Source organism: Gorilla gorilla, chromosome 19 (assembly GCF_029281585.2).
Source record: "Gorilla gorilla gorilla isolate KB3781 chromosome 19, NHGRI_mGorGor1-v2.1_pri, whole genome shotgun sequence".
In the NCBI taxonomy this organism is placed as follows: Eukaryota; Metazoa; Chordata; class Mammalia; order Primates; family Hominidae; genus Gorilla; species Gorilla gorilla.
The window spans coordinates 36,979,223-37,001,120 of record NC_073243.2 but is presented as its reverse complement, the minus strand read 5'-3'; the positions used below and the strand labels follow the sequence as shown (position 1 = coordinate 37,001,120).

The 21,898-nt window shown below is 38.4% G+C and overlaps 2 protein-coding genes and 1 non-coding gene across 6 annotated transcripts in view; 1 reads left to right on the top strand and 2 right to left on the bottom strand.

The window, feature by feature from the left end:
- Nucleotides 1-16,218, top strand: part of HEXB (hexosaminidase subunit beta) — a 36,366-nt gene extending 20,148 nt beyond the window's left edge. The window contains exons 7-15 of one of the 2 annotated variants that reach the window (XR_008673310.2): nt 8,041-8,170; nt 10,044-10,224; nt 11,117-11,203; nt 12,824-12,896; nt 13,324-13,498; nt 14,963-15,053; nt 15,179-15,283; nt 15,710-15,828; nt 15,916-16,218. Coding sequence is in view for 1 of the 2 variants with exons in the window: in XM_031003293.3 (XP_030859153.2) it covers nt 8,041-8,170; nt 10,044-10,224; nt 11,117-11,203; nt 12,824-12,896; nt 13,324-13,498; nt 14,963-15,053; nt 15,179-15,283; nt 15,710-15,767 (900 nt within the window). In the remaining variant the exon portion in view is untranslated. Of the gene's footprint in view, nt 1-8,040; nt 8,171-10,043; nt 10,225-11,116; nt 11,204-12,823; nt 12,897-13,323; nt 13,499-14,962; nt 15,054-15,178; nt 15,284-15,709; nt 15,887-15,915 lie in introns of those variants that run through there. The other variant, XM_031003293.3, reaches the window with a different exon arrangement.
- GFM2 (GTP dependent ribosome recycling factor mitochondrial 2) overlaps nt 1-21,898 on the bottom strand; it is a 63,532-nt gene that overhangs the window by 961 nt on the left and 40,673 nt on the right. The window contains exons 18-21 of one of the 3 annotated variants that reach the window (XR_010131747.1): nt 20,632-20,811; nt 20,331-20,446; nt 17,079-17,261; nt 16,238-16,418 (exon numbers count right to left, since the gene is read on the bottom strand). Coding sequence is in view for 2 of the 3 variants with exons in the window: in XM_031003286.3 (XP_030859146.3) it covers nt 16,290-16,418; nt 17,079-17,261; nt 20,331-20,446; nt 20,632-20,811 (608 nt within the window). In the remaining variant the exon portion in view is untranslated. Of the gene's footprint in view, nt 1-15,797; nt 16,419-17,078; nt 17,262-20,330; nt 20,447-20,631; nt 20,812-21,898 lie in introns of those variants that run through there. The other 2 variants (XM_031003286.3, XM_055367823.2) reach the window with 2 other exon arrangements.
- LOC115931381 (U6 spliceosomal RNA) lies at nt 19,790-19,895 on the bottom strand. The gene has a single exon (XR_004067881.1). It is a non-coding gene; the product is annotated as a U6 spliceosomal RNA (small nuclear RNA).

The window sequence follows — 21,898 nt, the reverse complement described above, 5'->3', positions numbered from 1 at the left end:
TACATCCATAAAACTTTTTTTGTTATTGTTATAACGGTTACTGTAATTGTTATTGTGAATATAAACAATCTCTGGGGAAGTGTAAATCAAAATTTAACAAGGTAGAAGCCCTGAATAATTCTCAAATTACATATGGTTAAGATAATATATTTATCAAGTTGTCCAACAGTGTATTTGTTTTAAACATAATTGTTTGGAAATCCATAAATGACTATTTTTCTCTCTGAGAAACTACATGAAGTAGGGAATTTTAGAGGTGAGAGTGTTTTCTTAGAAAATAATGGTAGTCTCAGTTAACAGTGTTCAAATTGACTGTATCATGGACCAGTGGATCTGGGAGGGACCCTCAGTGTCCCCTAGTTTAATACCCCTGTAATACAAAGAAGGTACCTGACATCCAGAGAAATGATGTGCCTTGTGTAAAGTTGTGGTTAGGAAGGGACAGAGCCAGGACTCTAAATTCTGTCCTCCGGCCATAATTCCAAAACTTTCTCCAGTGTTAGGTATGTAGGCTAAAATGTGCTAACAGCACTTGTGTTTTTGTTTCCTTTGTTTTACTTTTTATTATGGCAAATTTCAAACATACACAGATACAGAATTGTTTAATGAACTCCCATGTTCTCATCATGCCAGTTCAAACATGAATACATGGTCAACCTTGTATCACTTAAACTCCTGCAGACAAGCCCTGCCCCATCCTGTTGTTTTGAATAAAATCCATCATTGTATCTCACTGTAAAAAGGCCTGTTCTTTAAGAAAAAATAACCATAATACATGATTGCAGCTAAAAAATTAAGAGTAATCTAGACAGCTAATCAATACTCACATTTTGGGGGGAGGAGCCAAGATGGCCGAATAGGAACAGCTCCGGTCTACAGCTCCCAGCATGAGCGACACAGAAGACGGGTGATTTCTGCATTTCTATCTGAGGTACCGGGTTCATCTCACTAGGGAGTGCCAGACAGTGGGCACAGGACAGTGGGTGCAGCACACCGTGCGCGAGCCGAAGCAGGGCAAGGCGTTGCCTCACTCGGGAAGCGCAAGGGGTCAGGGAGTTCCCTTTCCTAGTCAAAGAAAGGGGTGACACACGGCACCTGGAAAATCGGGTCACTCCCACCCGAATACTGCGCTTTTCCAACAGGCATAGGAAACGGCACACCAGGATATTATATCCTGCACCTGGCTCGGAGGTTCCTACGCGCACGGAGTCTCGCTGATTGCTAGCACAGAAGTCTGAGATCAAACTGCAAGGTGGCAGCGAGGCTGGGGGAGGGGTGCCCGCCATTGCCCAGGCTTGCTTAGGTAAACAAAGCAGCCGGGAAGCTCCAACTGGGTGGAGCCCACCACAGCTCAAGGAGGTCTGCCTGCCTCTGTAGGCTCCACCTCTGGGGACAGGGCACAGACAAACAAAAAGACAGCAGTAACCTCTGCAGACTTAAATGTCCCTGTCGGACAGCTTTGAAGAGAGCAGTGGTTCTCCCAGCACGCAGCTGGAGATCTGAGAACGGGCAGACTGCCTCCTCAAGTGGGTCCCTGACCCCTGAGCAGCCTAACTGGGGGGCACCCCCGAGTAGGGGCAGACTGACACCTCACACGGCCGGGTACTCCTCTGAGACAAAACTTCCAGAGGAACGATCAGACAGCAGCATTCACGGTTCACGAAAAACCACTGTTCTGCAGACACCGCTGCTGATACCCAGGCAAACGGTCTGGAGTGGACCTCTAGCAAACTCCAACAGACCTGCAGCTGAGGGTCCTGTCTGTTAGAAGGAAAACTAACAAACAGAAAGGACATCCACACCAAAAACCCATCTGTACATCACCATCATCAAAGACCAAAAGTAGATAAAACCACAAAGATGGGGAAAAAACAGAGCAGAAAAACTGGAAACTCTAAAAAGCAGAGCACCTCTCCTCTTCCAAAGGATCGCAGTTCCTCACCAGCAATGGAACAAAGCTGGACGGAGAATGACTTTGACGAGTTGAGAGAAGAAGACTTCAGACGATCAAACTACGAGCTACAGGAGGAAATTCAAACCAAAGGCAAAGAAGTTAAAAACTTTGAAAAAAATTTAGATGAATGTATAACTAGAATAACCAATAGAGAGAAGTGCTTAAAGGAGCTGATGGAGCTGAAAGCCAAGGCTCGAGAACTACGTGAAGAATGCAGAAGCTTCAGGAGCCGATGTGATCAACTGGAAGAAAGGGTATCAGTGATGGAAGATAAAATGAGTGAAATGAAGCAAGAAGGGAAGTTTAGAGAAAAAAGAATAAAAAGAAACGAACAAAGCCTCCAAGAAATATGGGACTATGTGAAAAGACCAAATCTACATCTGATTGGTGTACCTGAAAGTGACGGGGAGAATGGAACCAAGTTGGAAAACATTCTGCAGGATATTATCCAGGAGAACTTGCCCAATCTAGCAAGGCAGGCCAACATTCAGATGCAGGAAATACAGAGAACGCCACAAACATACTCCTTGAGAAGAGCAACTCCAAGACACATCATTGTCAGATTCACCAAAGTTGAAATGAAGGAAAAAATGTTAAGGGCAGCCACAGAGAAAGGTCGGGTTACCCACAAAGGGAAGCCCATCAGACTAACAGCGGATCTCTCAGCAGAAACTCTACAAGCCAGAAGAGAGTGGGGGCCAATATTCAACACTCTTAAAGAAAAGAATTTTCAACCCAGAATTTCATATCCAGCCAAACTAAGCTTCATAAGTGAAGGAGAAATAAAATACTTTACAGACAAGCAAATGCTGAGAGATTTTGTCACCACCAGGCCTGCCCTGAAAGAGCTCCTGAAGGAAGCACTAAACATGGAAAGGAACAACCGGTACCAGCCGCTGCAAAATCATGCCAAAATGTAAAGACCATCGAGACTAGGAAGAAACTGCATCAACTAACGAGCAAAATAACCAGCTAACATCATAATGACAGGATCAGATTCACACATAACAATATTAACTTTAAATGTAAATGGACTAAATGCTCCAATTAAAAGACACAGACTGGCAAATTGGATAAAGAGTCAAGACCCATCAGTGTGTTGTATTCAGGAAACCCATCTCACATGTAGACACACACATAGGCTCAAAATAAAAGGATGGAGGAAGATCTACCAAGGAAATGGGAAACAAAAAAAGGCAGAGGTTGCAATCCTAGTCTCGGATAAAACTGACTTTAAACCAACAAAGACCAAAAGAGACAAAGAAGGCCATTACATAATGGTAAAGGGATCAATTCAACAAGAAGAGCTAACTATCCTAAATATATATGCACCCAATACAGGAGCACCCAGATTCATAAAGCAAGTCCTGAGTGACCTACAAAGAGACTTAGACTCCCACACATTAATAATGGGAGACTTTAACACCCTACTGTCAACATTAGACAGATCAGATCAATGAGGCAGAAAGTCAGCAAGGATACCCAGGAATTGAACTCAGCTCTGCCCCAAGCAAACCTAATAGACATCTACAGAACTCTCCACCCCAAATCAACAGAATATACATTTTTTTCAGCACCACACCACACCTATTCCAAAATTGACCACATAGTTGGAAGTAAAGCTCTCCTCAGCAAATGTAAAAGAACAGAAATTATAACAAACTATCTCTCAGACCACAGTGCAATCAAACTAGAACTCAGGATTAAGGAACTCACTCAAAACCGCTCAACTACATGGAAACTGAACAACCTGCTCCTGAGTGACTACTGGGTACATAACGAAATGAAGGCAGAAATAAAGATGTTCTTTGAAACCAACGAGAACAAAGACACAACATACCAGAATCTCTGGGACACATCCAAGCAGTGTGTAGAGGGAAATTTATAGCACTAAATGCCCACAAGAGAAAGCAGGAAAGATCCAAAATTGACACCCTAACATCACAATTAAAAGAACTAGAAAAGCAAGAGCAAACACATTCAAAAGCTAGCAGAAGGCAAGAAATAACTAAAATCAAAGCAGAACTGAAGGAAATAGAGACACAAAAAACCCTTCAAAAAATTAATGAATCCAGGAGCTGGTGTTTTGAAAGGATCAACAAAATTGATAGACCGCTAGCAAGACTAATAAAGAAAAAAAGAGAGAAGAATCAAATAGACACAATAAAAAATGATAAAGGGGGTATCACCACCAATCCCACAGAAATACAAACTACCATCAGAGAATACTACAAACACATCTACGCAAATAAACTAGAAAATCTAGAAGAAATGGATAAATTCCTCCACACATATACTCTCCCAAGACTAAACCAGAAAGAAGTTGAATCTCTGAATAGACCAATAACAGGAGCTGAAATTGTGGCAATAATCAATAGCTTACCAACCAAAGAGTCCAGGACCAGATGGATTCACAGCCAAATTCTACCAGAGGTATAAGGAGGAACTGGTACCATTCCTTCTGAAACTATTCCAATCAATAGAAAAAGAGGGAATCCTCCCTAACTCATTTTATGAGGCCAGCATCATCCTGATACCAAAGCCGGGCAGAGACACAACCAAAGAAGAGAATTTTAGACCAATATCCATGATGAACATTGATGCAAAAATCCTCAATAAAATACTGGCAAACCAAATCCAGCAGCACATCAAAAAGCTTATCCACCATGATCAAGTGGGCTTCATCCCTGGGATGCAAGGCTGGTTCAGTATACGCAAATCAATAAATGTAATCCAGCATATAAACAGAACCAAAGACAAAAACCACATGATTATCTCAATAGATGCAGAAAAGGCCTTTGACAAAATTCAACAACCCTTCATGCTAAAAACTCTCAATAAATTAGGTATTGATGGGACATATCTCAAAATAATAAGAGCTATCTATGAAAAACCCACAGCCAATATCATACTGAATGGGCAAAAACTAGAAGCATTCCCTTTGAAAACTGGCACAAGACAGGGATGCCCTCTCTCACCACTCCTATTCAACATAGTGTTGGAAGTTCTGGCCAGGGCAATCAGGCAGGAGAAGGAAATAAAGGGTATTCAATTAGGAAAAGAGGAAGTCAAATTGTCCCTGTTTGTAGATGACATGATTGTATATCTAGAAAACCCCATTGTCTCAGCCCAAAATCTCCTTAAGCTGATAAGCAAATTCAGCAAAGTCTCAGGATACAAAATCAATGTGCAAAAATCACAAGCATTCTTATACACCAATAACAGACAAACAGAGAGCCAAATCATGAGTGAACTCCCATTCACAATTGCTTCAAAGAGAATAAAATACCTAGAAATCCACCTTACAAAGGGATGTGAAGGACCTCTTCAAGGAGAACAACAAACCACTGCTCAATGAAATAAAAGAGGATACAAACGAATGGAAGAAAATTCCATGCTCATGGGTAGGAAGAATCAATATCATGAAAATGGCCATACTGCCCAAGATAATTTATAGATTCAATGCCATCCCCATCAAGCTACCAATGACTTTCTTCACAGAATTGGAAAAAACTACTTTAAAGTTCATATGGAACCAAAAAAGAGCCCACATCGCCAAGTCAATCCTAAGCCAAAAGAACAAAGCTGGAGGCATCATACTACCTGACTTCAAACTATACTACAAGGCTACAGTAACCCAAACAGCATGGTACTGGTACCAAAACAGAGATATAGATCAATGGAACAGAACAGAGCCCTCAGAAATAATGCCGCATATCTACAACTATCTGATGTTTGACAAACCTGAGAAAAACAAGCAATGGGGAAAGGATTCCCTATTTAATAAATGGTGCTGGGAAAACTGGCTAGCCATATGTAGAAAGCTGAAACTGGATCCCTTCCTTACACCTTATAAAAAATCAATTCAAGATGGATTAAAGACTTAAACTTTAGACCTAAAACCATAAAAACCCTAGAAGAAAACCTAGGCATTACCATTCAGGACATAGGCACGGGCAAGGACTTCATGTCTAAAACACCAAAAGCAATGGCAACAAAAGCCAAAATTGACAAATGGGATCTAATTAAACTAAAGAGCTTCTGCACAGCAAAAGAAACTACCATCAGAGTGAACAGGCAACCCACAATATGGGAGAAAATTTTCGCAACCTACTCATCTGACAAATGGCTAATATCCAGAATCTACAATGAACTCAAACGAATTTACAAGAAAAAAACAAACAACCCCATCAAAAAGTGGGCAAAGGACATGAACAGACACTTCTCAAAAGAAGACATTCATGCAGCCAAAAAACACATGAAAAAATGCTCACCATCACTGGCCATCAGAGAAATGCAAATCAAAACCACAATGAGATATCATCTCACACCAGTTAGAATGGCAATCATTAAAAAGTCAGGAAACAACAGGTGCTGGAGAGGATGTGGAGAAATAGGAAGACTTTTACACTGTTGGTGGGACTGTAAACTAGTTCAACCATTGTGGAAGTCAGTGTGGCAATTCCTCAGGGATCTAGAACTAGAAATACCATTTGACCCAGCCATCCCATTACTGGGTATATACCCAAAGGACTATAAATCATGCTGCTTTAAAGACACATGCACACGTATGTTTATTGCAACACTATTCACAATAGCAAAGACTTGGAACCAACCCAAATGTCCACCAATGATAGACTGGATTAAGAAAATGTGGCACATATACACCATGGAATACTATGCAGCCATAAAAAATGATGAGTTCATGTCCTTTGTAGGGACATGGATGAAATTGGAAATCATCATTCTCAGTAAACTATCACAAGAACAAAAAACCAAACACCGCATATTCTCACTCATAGGTGGGAATTGAACAATGAGAACACATGGACACAGGAAGGGGAACACCACGCTCTGGGGACTGTTGTGGGGAGGGGGGAGGGATAGCATTGGGAGATATACCTAATGCTAGATGACGAGTTAGTGGGTGCAGCGCACCAGCATGGCACATGTATACATATGTAACTAACCTGCACATTGTGCACATGTACCCTAAAACTTAAAGAATGATGATAATAAAAAAAAAGAAATGCTTTAAATTTAAAAAAAAATTCACATTTCTCCAAGTGTCTTTTCCTCTTATTTAAAAAATTATTTTAAAAAATTTGCAGTGGGATACAAATAAGCTCCATAATTGTGGTGAGTTAATATGTCTAGTAATTCTTTTTTGATCTACAGGTCCCCTCTTCCCACCTTTTTCTCCTGTAATTGTTGTTGAAGAAACTGAATCATGTGTCCTACAGTTTCCCACAGTCTGGGTTTTGCTGATTGCACCCCATAGTGTCAATTAACATGTCCCTGTATTTATTATAAACTGGTAGTTGAATCTAGTCTTGATAGAAATTTGATTTGCAGTGCTGGGAGACAAGACTGCTTTTCCGCAACTGAGCACTTATAGGCCATAGTTTGAGAAATGTGCTAAGGAACAGCTCACAACTTTAGTTACAAACAATATTGAGTTCTAATTTTTCAAGTGACCTATAAAGGGACTGAGGTAATCATTAAAAAAAACCAAGTCACTTATTCTAGAAACTATATGGGAATTTTTCAAGCTGATAGTAATTCAAGCTGATAGTCCTTTGAAGGACAACAGCTATGCTTTGTAATAAGGTGTGCATTTTGACTCTAAAATTGACAAGAGCAGTGTTTTTGGAAGTTTCACTTTGGAGACATTTGTTTTGTTGTATTCTTACATGGAAGTTGAAACAGCATGATAGTAGACACTCTTGAAACAGGAGGCACTGATGGAGACAGATATTTCTACCAGTAAATCTGCGGTTAGCCCAAAGTATACTGAGAATTTATTGCTAAAATATGGTAAACAAATGATTTGACAAAAGCCCCAAAATGGCTATCATCCTTTGAGTATGTGTGACTTAGTAGAAATTTTCTTTCTGAAATTTTCTACTCCTGAAACTATGGCACTATATTATTTTTAAATGAGTCATCTAATATCACATGAAACTAATACATTGTCATAGTGAAAAAATTAGCTGTCAAATATCAAATGCAAGCACAATTGTTAACAATTTCCAGGATCAAATCTACGTTGTACATTTTAACTTGAATAAATATGGCTTTTACAGGGAAGCTATTCTTTGTCTCATGTTTATACACCAAATGATGTCCGTATGGTGATTGAATATGCCAGATTACGAGGAATTCGAGTCCTGCCAGAATTTGATACCCCTGGGCATACACTATCTTGGGGAAAAGGTAAGGAGTTGTATTTTATTTCATTTTATCTTATTTTTTATTTTTTGAGATGGAGTCTTGCTCTGTCACCCAGGCTGGAGTGCAGTAGTACAATCTCGGCTCACTGCAACCTCCACCTCCCAGGATCAAGCGATTCTCCTGCCTCAGCCTCCTGAGTAGCTGAGACTACAGGCATGCGCCACCATGCCCAGCTAATTTTGTTTTTGTTTTGTTTTGTTTTTTGAGATGGAGTCTCACTCCGTTGCCCAGGCTGGAGTGCAGTGGCATGATTTTGGCTCACTACAACCTCTGCCTCCCAGATTCAAGCGATTCTCCTGCCTCAGCCTATTGAGTAGCTGGGACTACAGGCGCCCACCACCACGCTAATTTTTTGTATTTTTAGTAGAGACGGGGTTTCACCGTGTTAGCCAGGATGGTCTTGATCTCCCCTCCTCATGATCGGCCCGCCTCGGCCTCCCAAAGTGTTGGGATTATAGGCGTGAGCCGCTGCGCCTGGCCAGGAGTTGTATTTTATAAGTTGCAAAAGTGAATATTTGAGGTATTGCATTTCTTATTTTATGACCTAGTGTTTGCTCATTTTGTTCTTAATTGTGATTGGCCTATCAGTAACACTATTGACAGATACAATTCAATAACTACTCTGTGTCTATTGTGAGCAAGTCATTGTGATTAGGTACTGCCTAAAGTATAAAAAAGGGAATAAAAGAAAACAAAAAGTGATTACAAAAAGTAGAACATGATAAGTGAATTCAAGAAATGGTTTCATAGATGAGGTAACACTTAAAATGCTTTTGAGTGATCACAGAATATATTCATGTTTCTGGTAGAGGAAATGGCATAAGGAAATGTGTGCAAAAAGTGTAAGATATGCTTGACAAGTATGTAGCTGGAGTAGAGTGTAGCAGAGTAGGAGGCATTATAGGGTGGTGATTAAGAACTTTGGCTTTGGAGCCAGACAGCTTGGGTTTGAATCTTGCTTCTGCCATTATAAACTAGGTGACCTTGGGCAAGTTACAATATCTCATCTTCAGTTTTTCCATCTCTAAAATGAGAATTAGTAGTAGCTATCATGTAATTTTTTTGAGAATTAAATAATGTAAAGCACATAGCACAGTACCAAGCATTTATAATTGCTCAGTATTATTAGAGTAGACATGGGGAATAGTGAGAGGTAAATCTGGAAAAGCACATTAGCGGGCCTTTGGTGAGGAATGTGAACTTCATTAGGACACACTGGAAACCAGTGAAAATTTCTGAGCAGAGGAGTAACATGATGGGAACCACACTTTGGGAAAACCTTTGGGAAAGTGACAGATTGGAGTTCTGGACCAGGAGGGTGATAGTGGGAATGTAAAATAATGGACAGAACTGAGAGACATTCTGGAAATATCCATAGAATTTGGCAACTGATGGACTCCAGGAGAGAGGAGGTATATACTCTAGGATGACGATGGTACCCTTATTAGAATACGAAAATCAGGAGAAGCTAGAGAAGGGAGCTTAAGGACTGCAGATGTTGTTTTTTGTTAGCTTGTATTTGAAGTACAGCTAGGATATCCAGTTGTATCCAGCAGGGAATTTGAAATATGAATTGAAGCTCAAGAAAAGGGGTTGAGGCAAGCTGAAGATTTGGGAGTTACTAACATTTGACATAGATAAAATCTCAGATATAATGGGAAACAAAGAGGCAAAGAGACAGGATTCAGGAAACCCTTCTTATCTGGAAGAAATTACTAGCTCTTAGTAAACATGTTCATCTTTTGTGTATAAAATCTTGTAGCTTCAATAAAATGACATAGTAAAATCATGTGGAAAACCAGATCTTTATAATGAGTACACTTCTTTTAAAAAGAATCTTAATATTTTCTTCTAGGTCAGAAAGACCTCCTGACTCCGTGTTACAGTAGACAAAACAAGTTGGACTCTTTTGGACCTATAAACCCTACTCTGAATACAACATACAGCTTCCTTACTACATTTTTCAAAGAAATTAGTGAGGTGTTTCCAGATCGATTCATTCATTTGGGAGGAGATGAAGTGGAATTTAAATGTTGGTAAGATGATTCCTTAAAACCCCTTTAAAAAAAAAAAAAGAGAGAGAGAGAGGCTGGGTGTGGTGGCTCACGCCTGTAATCCCAGCACTTTGGGAGGCAGAGGCAGGCGGATCACCTGAGGTCAGCAGTTCAAGACCAGCCTGGCCAACATGGTGAAACCCTATCTCTACTAAAAATACAAAAATTAGCTGGGCGTGGTGGTGGGTACCTGTAATCCCAGCTCCTTGGGAGGCTGAGGCAGGAGAATCTCTTGAACCTGGGAGGAAGAGATTGCAGTGAGCTGAGATCATGCCACTGTACTCCAGACTGAGTGACAGAGTGAGACTCCAGCTCAAAAAAAAAAAAAATGGAATAAAAAACCTGTTGCATTGAAGTAGCTGTAGAGGGCTCCACACCATAAGTAAGACTTAAGAGTAACATGCCTGCTTGTAAGGGTTTAAACTGGGCAACATGACTCCTGAGATGGTAGATTTGTGTAGAATGTACATTTTGGTATGGCAAAGTAAAGCTTGAGGAAAAACAAGATGCAGAAGAAAATGGAGATTCAAAAAAAGACTACTGTGAAATGAGAACACCTTTAGTGAAAGAGGGCAATCAATGATTAAATAGGAAAGATTTTTCAAATAAAAATTCTCTCTGCAAATAGCTTTAGATGGAGGAGAAAGGTGGTAAGGTAAAGAAAGCCATTTTTAAAGGAAATCAGCTTCTTGAAAAAATTGTTTGCAATGGATAATTAAGATAACTTGTAATTAAGTTTTTAGGCTTCTTTTTACTACCTACAAACTTTAATAGTTTTAAGTCTGCACAACTGATGTTAGGCATGTATACTGCTCTAAATAATAAACTGAGCATATCAAACTTCTAATGAAATTTTAATCACTTTTTGCTTTAGGGAATCAAATCCAAAAATTCAAGATTTCATGAGGCAAAAAGGCTTTGGCACAGATTTTAAAAAACTAGAATCCTTCTACATTCAAAAGTAAGTTGTTTGAAAGCCTATTTCTGTATTAATGCTTTTTGTAAAAGTTTATTTAGTAATGTGCTTTATTTTTACATTTTCTCTACATCCTTTGCCTAAGTGTAGATGTGAAAAATCACTAAAAGAGGCAATACCCACTGCTTGCTTTAAATCAGTAACATGGTGACTCCAAGTATTTTCCAATAGCTGTTGAAATATAGGAAGGCAGTCATCTGTTCTAAAAACTCAGCTTGGGCTGGGCATGGTGGCTCACGCCTGTAATCCCGGCACTTTGGGAGGCCGAGGCAGGTGGATCACCGGAGGCCAGGAGTTCGAGACCAGCCTGGCCAACATTGTGACATCCCATCTCTACTAAAAATACAAAAATTAGCCAGGCATGGTGGCAGGTGCCTGTAGTCCCAGCTACTCAGGCGGCTGAGGGAGAATCTCCTAGGAGATGGAGGTTACAGTGAGCTAAGATCGCACCACTGCACTCCAGCCTGGGCAACAGAGTGAGAGTGTCTCAATCAATCAATCAATCAATCAATCCATCAATAAATATAAAACTCAGCTTGAAGCCCTGGCTACCCTGTGAAGTCTTCACTACCATCCAGCCCCTGGAATTCATTCCATTTTGTCAATTCCAGGAACATGTATTTTACTATATACCTGTGCTACCCAATACAGTAGCCATAGCCACAGGTGTCTGTCCATATGTAAATTAATTAAAATTAATGAAAGTTAAAAATTCAGCTACTCAGTTGCATTAGCCACATGTCAAGTGTTCAGTAGCCAGCTGAGGCTAGTGACTGCCATACTGAAAAGTGCATATATATATATACACATTTCCATCCCAGGAAGTTCTACTAGACCGTGCTGCTCTAGAGGGATTGGCAAACTTTTTCTGTAAAGGGTCAGAGAGTAAAGATTTTAGGCTTCATGGGCCACATACAATTGCCCATGGACCACATACAATTTTTTTTTAACTTAAAAAAAAAAACTCAAATTTTAAAACTTAAAAAAAAAATGCTTTACAAATATAAAAACCATTCTTAGCCCATGAGACATACAAAAACAGCCTGCAAGCTGTAGTTGCCAACCCTTATGCTGTACCATTTATTTGGCAAGCCCAGGTCCAGCCTTTGCCTGTTCAGCTTTTTGTGTGATGCATTTAAATGTTATTTATCTGCAGAGCACCTGGCATTATGTAAATATCTGTAAATATTTGTGGACTGATTGTCAGTAACTGTTACATGTAATTTATGTGATATGACAGGCTAGATCATGGTCCCTACCATTTTAAGACAGCCATAAAATTATAAGAGATTGCTGTTTGTACAATTTCCTGAGTTGCCTACCAACTCAATTTGAGGCCACTTCTTCCTATCTTAGGGGCATGTTTAACTCATTCATTCAGCAAATGATTATTAAACCCCCATACTATGTTAGGTTCTGTATCAAGTGCTAAAAAGGAGGAACTACTTGTGACACTTCCCAACTTGAGCTGCTTCTGCTATAAAGCTGTACTATACTAAAAGGCACCTCTCAAAACGCAAGAAATCCTTGGTAGAAAATGTACATGTTTTAAATATATTGTTAAGCTTGTGATCTAAAATAACTATAATTTTTTTGTAATACTAGGGTTTTGGATATTATTGCAACCATAAACAAGGGATCCATTGTCTGGCAGGAGGTTTTTGATGATAAAGCGAAGGTGAGCATTGTGAAGACTGCATCTGATCAATATAAGAGACTTAATTATTTTTCATGGGGCAACTGGGAATTTGCAAGTCTAACTACTAGTATTACCTTTCTAGTGTAGTTAGTGACCACTTTGGACCTCATAGTTCCAAGCTAGGTTTGGTAGAAATAAGACTAAAATGCAAGTCTCAGCCTTAGTTAACTGAACCTATGTGGTATCCATATATAAGCAAAAGTTAAATATTCAAACCTAAGGTTGATGAAACTTTTAAGTCCCTAAAATGAGTATCACATGGCACTAACTCTGAAGAAAAGAGGAAAAAGAAAATGCAGATTTTTTTTAAGGATCTTAGAAAATTATATTCCTAGTAATAATGCCTTAAACTTTCATCTACTGTTCTAGGCCTAATAATATGTGTTGCAATTTGTAATGTTAATAGCTTGCGCCGGGCACAATAGTTGAAGTATGGAAAGACAGCGCATATCCTGAGGAACTCAGTAGAGTCACAGCATCTGGCTTCCCTGTAATACTTTCTGCTCCTTGGTACTTAGATTTGATTAGCTATGGACAAGATTGGAGGAAATACTATAAAGTGGAACCTCTTGATTTTGGTGGTAAGTGAAGCAGTTGGTCCAAGTGTTGTGGGTTACTGTGAAGCTGATGGTAAGTGAAGCAACCATTGTTACCTTTGTTTTATGAGTTTTCTTCCCTAACCTCCCACCCCAGAAGTCCTTACCTAGATATTACCTACCAACTATCTTTTATGTTTGATCCTTGATTTTATGTGTTTTTTTAAGTTCAGTATCATTTTAAACTCTCAAGAAACCATACAGTTGCCTAAATTCAAGAACTTCAAAAGTATTATAGATCCCCTTAGATTTCATCTCCATTTTCAATGATGGCTCCTCACTCTCTACATTCTAAAGGTATTTGATTGCATTAACCTTACATGCCCTCTTCTGAACTGCTTCTCCAATGTGAGACACCTAAGCAAAGCTATAGTTTTAGTTCAGTGGATTTCAGGCTGTGTTGTCTTAGGATTCTGAGGAGTAGAATCCTTGGTGGATGGGACAGGAGGGAACATCTGAAGGGTGGAGCTTCAGGCTCTCAGATCCCCTTCATAAAAAACATTCTAGTTTGTCCAATTTTGTACATTAGCCTTTAGTGCAAAATCATTGAAAAAGGATTTTGCTGTTTAAAAAAGTTTCAACACCATAGGTCTATTAAGAATTGATAATTTTATATACAATGCATTTTATGAGGACCAAAAAGCGATAATTACTGATTTTTAAAAAGCATTAAGTGGCTGGGCACGGTGGCTGATGCCTGTAATCCCAGCACTTTGGGAGGCCGAGGCAGGTGGATCATGACGTCAGGAGTTCAAGACCAGCCTGCCTAAGATGGTGAAATTCTGTCTCTACTAAAAATACAAAAATTAGCTGGACGTGGTGGTGGGTACCTGTAATCCCAGCTATTCAGGAGGCTGAGGCAGAGAATTGCTTGAACCCAGGAGGTGGAGGTTGCAGTAAGCCAAGATTGCGCCACCACACTCCAGCCTGGGTGACCAAGCAAGACTCCATCTCAAAAAAAAAAAAAAAACACACACACATTAAGTATTCAATTTCTGTTTTAAATGCCAAGAGGTAGAAATTAAAGGTAGGCATGGTGGTCACAGTCCACTAAAAAACTAGTATTCCAACTTCTATTCCCTGGCACACTACTAAATAGGCAACCAGGGATTTAAAAAATGGTTTCTGGTGTCCAGATAAGTTTGCATAAAACCAAAATAAAACTCTTTAATACTGGCCCACTACATTAATCTATGGTGCTAACACGTGCTGTGAACCATGGGTCAGGGCTGGGGATAAAGTTTGCAACCATTTTTTTTGGGGGGTGGGGGAAGAGGAGGGGCCATCTTTTTTGTGCCACAACCATTAGCATCTCCCAAGGTCCTGCTAACCACGGGCGAGAAATGTTGCCCTAGGATAAAGATGGAGGAAACAAATCTTGATGAAATTAATATTGCCTCTGTGTATAAGCTTTGAACTTCTGAACTTAATTCAATGATTTTAATTTAGGTACTCAGGAACAGAAACAACTTTTCATTGGTGGAGAAGCTTGTCTATGGGGAGAATATGTGGATGCAACTAACCTCACTCCAAGATTATGGTATGGGATTTACCTGATAACATTTAAGAATTAAGGTGCCTTAGCTTTCCTTCTCTGTCTAAACACAAAAGTGCTAAACATAAATTTAAACTGCTTTGGGGGGGAATGTGTGATTTAAATTTTAGGCCTCGGGCAAGTGCTGTTGGTGAGAGACTCTGGAGTTCCAAAGATGTCAGAGATATGGATGACGCCTATGACAGACTGACAAGGCACCGCTGCAGGATGGTCGAGTAAGAAATCTATTAAGTCCAGTGTGATTTTTAACCTTCTTATTCAGTGTTAGTTTCTTTTGCTATAAATAGAAATGTATGTTATGTAACAAATAGTAATTAGAAGAAACCAGGAATTATTTTTTTGTAGGTAATAATACCTGTAAAGAAGATATATTCAGACTTGTGACTGTTTTATAGATACAAAAAATTTTGGTGTAACTTAGAACTCCATCTTGAGTTGCTTTAATTTTCTTCCCTTATTTTCAGTAACGCTGTGATTTAGTGATTCTAATTTAAGTTTCTAAGATGACATGAATATCAATCTAAATGAATATCAATCTAAAATATCTTTATGAATGATATCAATCTGAATGATATCAATATGATATCAATCTGAATGATATCAATCTAAATCTAAAATATCTTTATTCATATTATCTACAGACGTGGAATAGCTGCACAACCTCTTTATGCTGGATATTGTAACCATGAGAACATGTAAAAAATGGAGGAGAAAAAGGCCACAGCAATCTGTACTACAATCAACTTTATTTTGAAATCATGTAAAATATTAGACTGTTATTAGACTGTTTTTTGAATAAAATATTTTTATTGATTGAACCTTTGACCCTCTATCTTATTACATTTAGAGGCCTGGCATCTTTCTTGTGAGACAAGCTTAAGGACACAAAAGAAACACAACTCTGTGATACCACTCTTCTGAAGGCTACTTATAGTAGTAATAACTTCATAGATGAACAGCATGATTCAGGTACAGTGGCTTCAAAGCACATTTCTCATTATAATTTCTCATTATATAAATTAAAACGGGTGGCTCCAGTGCCATTATCAAAGCTTAAGTTATATCTTTTATCTAGTTCTCTGAATGTACTGAAACAGTACTTATTCGTCCAATAAATAAAGCAATAAAAATTGTTCTTACTGAAAATGAAGTAGCTAGGTGCTCCTTACTGAAAATGAAGTAGCTAGGTGCTCCTGAATTTCTCTCCAAAAACTAAAACATTTAGGTCAAACCACTTCTCCGGTTGAGCAGTGTATTTTGATCTTGAGGATTCATGGCTTGATAAGTAGATAGTTCTAAGGCAAAAGTAGCTGAGCCTGATGTTAGCGTTCGAAGCACAGTTGAATAACCCTAATCAAAATAATTTAAGTCATTTATATTATCAAATTTAAGGCTCAAGTTTCTCTTCCTGCTGATTATCTTTTGACTATTAGGGAAAAGTGATGTTGCCACTTTTGTGGCTTAGCCATATCACTTCCTTCAAACAGATGATTTAACTTTTTTCAGGGTAAGTTGGATATAAAAATATTGAGGACAGAAAGCAGAGTAGTGCAAGTGTGCTGCAGATGTATTTGTTAGATGATGGCTCTGCCCTTCCTACTACTCTGCTGGCAACCCAGGTGCCTGTCCTGGAGCAGAAGAGGCTGATGGGAGAAGAATGATAACTTGCCTTAAAACTGACAATGGTGGAAGTAAGATAAGAGAAGAATGATAACTTGCCTTAAAACTGACAATGGTGGAAGTAAGATAAATGCTTGGCAGGGAAAAAATGGTCATATAGGCTGGTACCACATTTTGGGACTGTAAATACCCCCTTGTAGTGCTATAATCCCTGGATTTCGCCAACAATTTAAATTCAAAGTCCTAACCATTCCTGCTGGTTGAAACTTAACATGTATTCTCTAAATCAAAGCCTTAATGTTTCTTTCAGGTTACTGATTGTCTATTCATTAGCATATAATATCCCCTGAATTAAGAAGAATATGTACTTTCCAGTTACAAAGTACCTACCATAATTTCTGCTAAGGGAACAAATCCAATAACAACTTTGTTGTCCTGGCGAGTCTGAATTTCCTGAATGTTTCCTCTTCTTTGTGCCAGATCTGCCAGGACAGGGCTGAGATAATCTCTAGCTACTGTAACCTCAAGATTCATCAGAGGCTCCAAAACTTGCTTATCAGCTTTCTTCAGAGCCTAAAGAAATTAAAGAATGTTAACTTATCTTTCATAAATAAAAACTTAAATACAGCCTAGAGCTCATACAAAAAGACATAAGCTTGCTTTAACTCTCTCTTTAAAGGTAACGTTTTATAAGACGTCAACAACTATAATATTTGCTTGTATAATAAGCATGATAACAGAATTTATAGATCTTTTGTATGGTATGATGCAAGGGGATGTTTATAAAAAATGCCTGTGAACATGTGGTCAGAGTCACAGAAAGTCCTCCCCTTTCAAAGATTCATTTGTTCATATTTAAACCTCATGTTTCTGTTCCTGATGTCTATAATTACAGTCCATGCCATGCCACATGCCAGAGACAGCAATAAAGGGGAGAGCTTAAAAAAAAGGAAAAATTTAGTGCAATAAGGTAGTAGAAACATTATGTAAAATCTTTTATTTAGAATCTTAGATTTCAAAGGCCAAGAACATGCATATATAAAGAATGTGGAAACTGAAAATGTCTTTCAGAATAAAATAATGGAATTGAAAAGGATGTAAAAATTAAGAGAAAAAAATCCTAAAACAAAGAAAAAGATTGAATTCTGCATATCTAACTAGGGCATACCATGCTCACAGAACTGTTCTTAGTCCTCTTTTCACAATCTTTTCCTGTCAATATTACCTATCTGGAGAGCTTCAAAAACGCCTTCAACATGGCTTCCTCAAAAACTTTAAATCCTATGCAGCCCATAGTTTGAGTGCTCTAGTCCTGTACTCCATTGGCCTGCTTTGGGATAGTGTCTGAATATCCAGCAGCTCTCCAACATGTCCCACACTGAGCTCATCATTTTCTTCTCCAAACACTTCTACGCACATCCCTTTTTCTGATGATGACATCAGTAGTCTTCAGTTCACCTTTGACTTCCTTTTCCCCAAGTAAGCTGTAAGATTTTTTTTGTTTTTCCCATTCCTATTGCTGGCATCCTAGGTCAAACTTAGTCCATTTCCTGTCCTCTACTATCTCTTCCCTATTCAAATCCCTTCTGTACTTTGATACTTCTCTCTTCAAAACCTTTAAATTATGCTCTACCATTCTCAGAACAAAGTTCAAACTCTTTAATGTAGTTTTTAAAGTTTTCTCTACAGTCTGAAACCATTTTACTTTTTCAACACACAACTCCCCTGCCTTCATCTGGTACTACAGTTAAAAGGACTCTTATCTGTGTCTGGAATGTCCCCCACCATGCTCACGTCCTCCAAAATCATCTCAGCTCAAATATAAATCTTTCCAAGAATCCTCCCCAATTCCCTGCTTCCTACTTTCATGGCATTCACCCATTTTATCTAATACTTTGGCTATATTTAATTCCCTTATGAAATCACAAGCTCCTTTAGGTAGAGTAAAATATAATCCTGTTTGTGTCCTTCTCAGTGCCTGGTGAACTATAAGCACAACACAGATGACTCAATAAATACATGAAGCAATTACAAGCAGAGAGAAGGAGATTCCCCATTAGAAGAAGCTTAACAAGGGTAGCAGTACTTCCATTAGGAGTGTTTTGTTTGAAGTAATGAATTAACACTAATGACTAAATGTAAGCCCCCATAAAGTTAATTCTTGTTCTCTGGCATAATCTTATTAAAAAGGCAAATGAACATGGAAATGCAGACTTTATTTTTAGAAGGCATATTACATTTTGAAGGACAGGCCAATATATTGAGGGCTTGGGGTCAATTTAGAAACTGCGTTATTTTTCAGATTACCTTAGTTTCAATATTAAAACCAATTTCCAGAGAAACTTTAAAAATTACTTGGGGATGGGCATGGTGGCTTACACCTGTAATCCTAGCACTTTGGGTTTGGGAGGCCGAGGTCGGCAGACTGCTTGAGCCCAGGAGTTCAAGACCAGCCTGGGCAACATAGTGAGACCTTGTCTCTTAAAAAAAAAAAAAAATTTTTAAAATTACTTGAGGGTGAATTTTCTCAACAATATCGTCATAACTACTTTGCAGGTAACATTTCCAACATACTCTTAGGTGAACAATATTTAAACTTTTTTCAAAGCTTTGTTTTTAATCAAAAAGCTTTTTAAGAAGTATAAATTTAAACTCATGTCGAAGAGATATCAAGTTTGGCTTTCTTAGGTAGGGGTTTGGAATACTTTAACTTTGTAATTTCGGATTCAAATAAAACTACAGAAAATTGGGTCTCAAACACAGTCCAAGTATTAAAAAATGGCTATAAAACCAAGTATAAATAATGCAAAAGCAATCACCTAAAAAATTAGGGTAGTTCAATGCTGAGAAGAATGCATGGAATCAGCATTCAGCATACCACACTCCTCAGAGTTAATCCAGTTCTGGTAGGTTAATGAGGCAGGAAGCGGAGGGTCCACGACACTTAAGGACAAACTCCCCAGATAACCACACCAAGAAGACCACATTGCTTGATGCTTTGAGAAGAGAAGGTGCTTAGCCTGAATCTGTTATTCAGTGGGACTTAACTGGTTTCAATGGTCCTTGATTAAAGCAATCTTTATAATTTAATATAAGTAGAGAAATATATGGAACTCTATAAGAATTTGCATGTCATCCTTGTGCAGGGCCATGCTAATCTTCTCTGTATCGTTCCAATTTTAGTATATGTGCTGCTGAAGCAAGCACTAAAGCAATCTTATTTGAATAACAATCTCCAAAACTGGAACCAATATTGGATCTTCAGTGTTCTTTAGATTACAGTCCATTTTGGGCCAAGCTAACCTCAAATCTGACTTCTACTCAAACCTACCATGCTTGCCTCTAATAGCTGTCTGTCAGGGATGGGGAAAGCAGAAATGTCACTTAAGGAAGCTTGCCTCTTTATCAGAGTATATTCCAATAGCAATCCATGTTACATAGTAATTTCTAAGATCCTCTTTGAAATAAAAACCTGGTGATTAAGAAATCAGAGATTCTCCATGATAAGAACTCTTGTTGACCACAAGGCTAAGGAAGCAAAGACACAAGATAAGGCTCTGTAAACACAGCTGTCTGCAAGATCAGTGGTACTATACTCAGAAGAGTCACCTTAAAGCCATAAGGATTAGGATAGTTCTATACCTTTTGCACGCATCTTGAGACACAGGCAGAAATCATAGTTGTGGAGGTGCCAGGATGAATTGTCAGGGAATGTAAAGTAATTGCTACATCCTGAATTGGGGATCCAAGCAATGGTCCTAGACAAGGGAAAAAAATTGTATCATACTCTGCTAGATGTGAAGTGAGAAGTAACTGAGAAGTGCAAAGGAATAGGGAGAAAACACTAACAAAGTTAGGAAAAAGACTGAAATAATCTGTAATATAAGGAGTGATTAAATGGTTGAGTGTGATACTAATGCTTACTCTCATTTGAGTGTCTTACCTTGGAGACATGCGCTGTGAATTCCATTTTCAATGGCCTCTTGGGAGACCTTCAAAAGGCCTTCATTGATACTTTCAGCATACTCAATCACAGGCATAACAGATGATGTTTCAATTGGCCTTGCTTCCACTTCTACAGTCACAAGATGCCTTTTGTCTCCTAAAGTTCTATCTAAGGTATCTGTAAACAAATTGAATATGGCACCTCAGAGATTAATTCTGGAAAGGTATCAAGGTACTATAAAAAGCAAAATTATCATCAACAAGCTCAGGGTCTCATACAAGATAAAGTGGGAGAGAATATTAACAATGGCACTAAATACAGTATAAAAATCAGAGTAAAGAGCTCTACCAACAAAGCATCTGATTCTATGTTGATCAATGTTAAAAACCTGCTCTGTATCACCTATTGTTTTAACATTAAGATATGTTGAGGCACATGTTACGAAGATTATACTTTTAAACTTTTCAAAATGTCTTGTAGGTGATTGAAATCCTCTTAGTTACAAACTTTTATATTAAAAAAATATATTAAATGATAAAACCTTTACAAATATAAAAGGTAAGCTAATGAAAATTAAACGACTTTAAATCCTGACAACCCACAAAATGTTTTATATTGTGTATTTTTCCAGCAATATTTTATGCACTTACTGTTTACTATTTCTTTCCCAAAAAACCAGTAAAGTGTTTTTGGTAAGATTGAAAACAGCATCTCTTATTTGCTAAAAACCAACAATCTCCAATATTTTACTATGTCTGTTACGAATCTCCAATATTTTACTAAAACAAAACTATGCCATATTTATGTGAGGGACCATGTAATGCAGTGATTCATGGCCCAAATTCAAAACTAAGAATTATAGTCTATAATTCTTCATAATTCCTTTTTATGCTCACGTTTTATACTGTGAAACATTTTCTATTTAAAATTATACAGGCTGGATGTGGTGGCTCACACCTGTAATCCCACCCAGCACTTTGGGAAGCCAAAGTGGGAGGATTACTTGAGGCCAGGAATTTGAGACTAGCCTGGGCAATATAGCAAGACTCTGTCTCTGTAAAAAATAATAAAAATTAGCTGAGTATGGTAGTGCACACCTGTAGTCCTAGCTACTTGGGAGACTGAGGCAGGAGGATTGCTGGAGCCCAGGAGTTCAAGGCTACAGTCAGCTAAGATCTTGCCATTGTATGCCAGCCTGCTCAACAGAGCAAGACATTGTCTCAATATATACATGTTTGTATATGAGTATATATATATTTATATA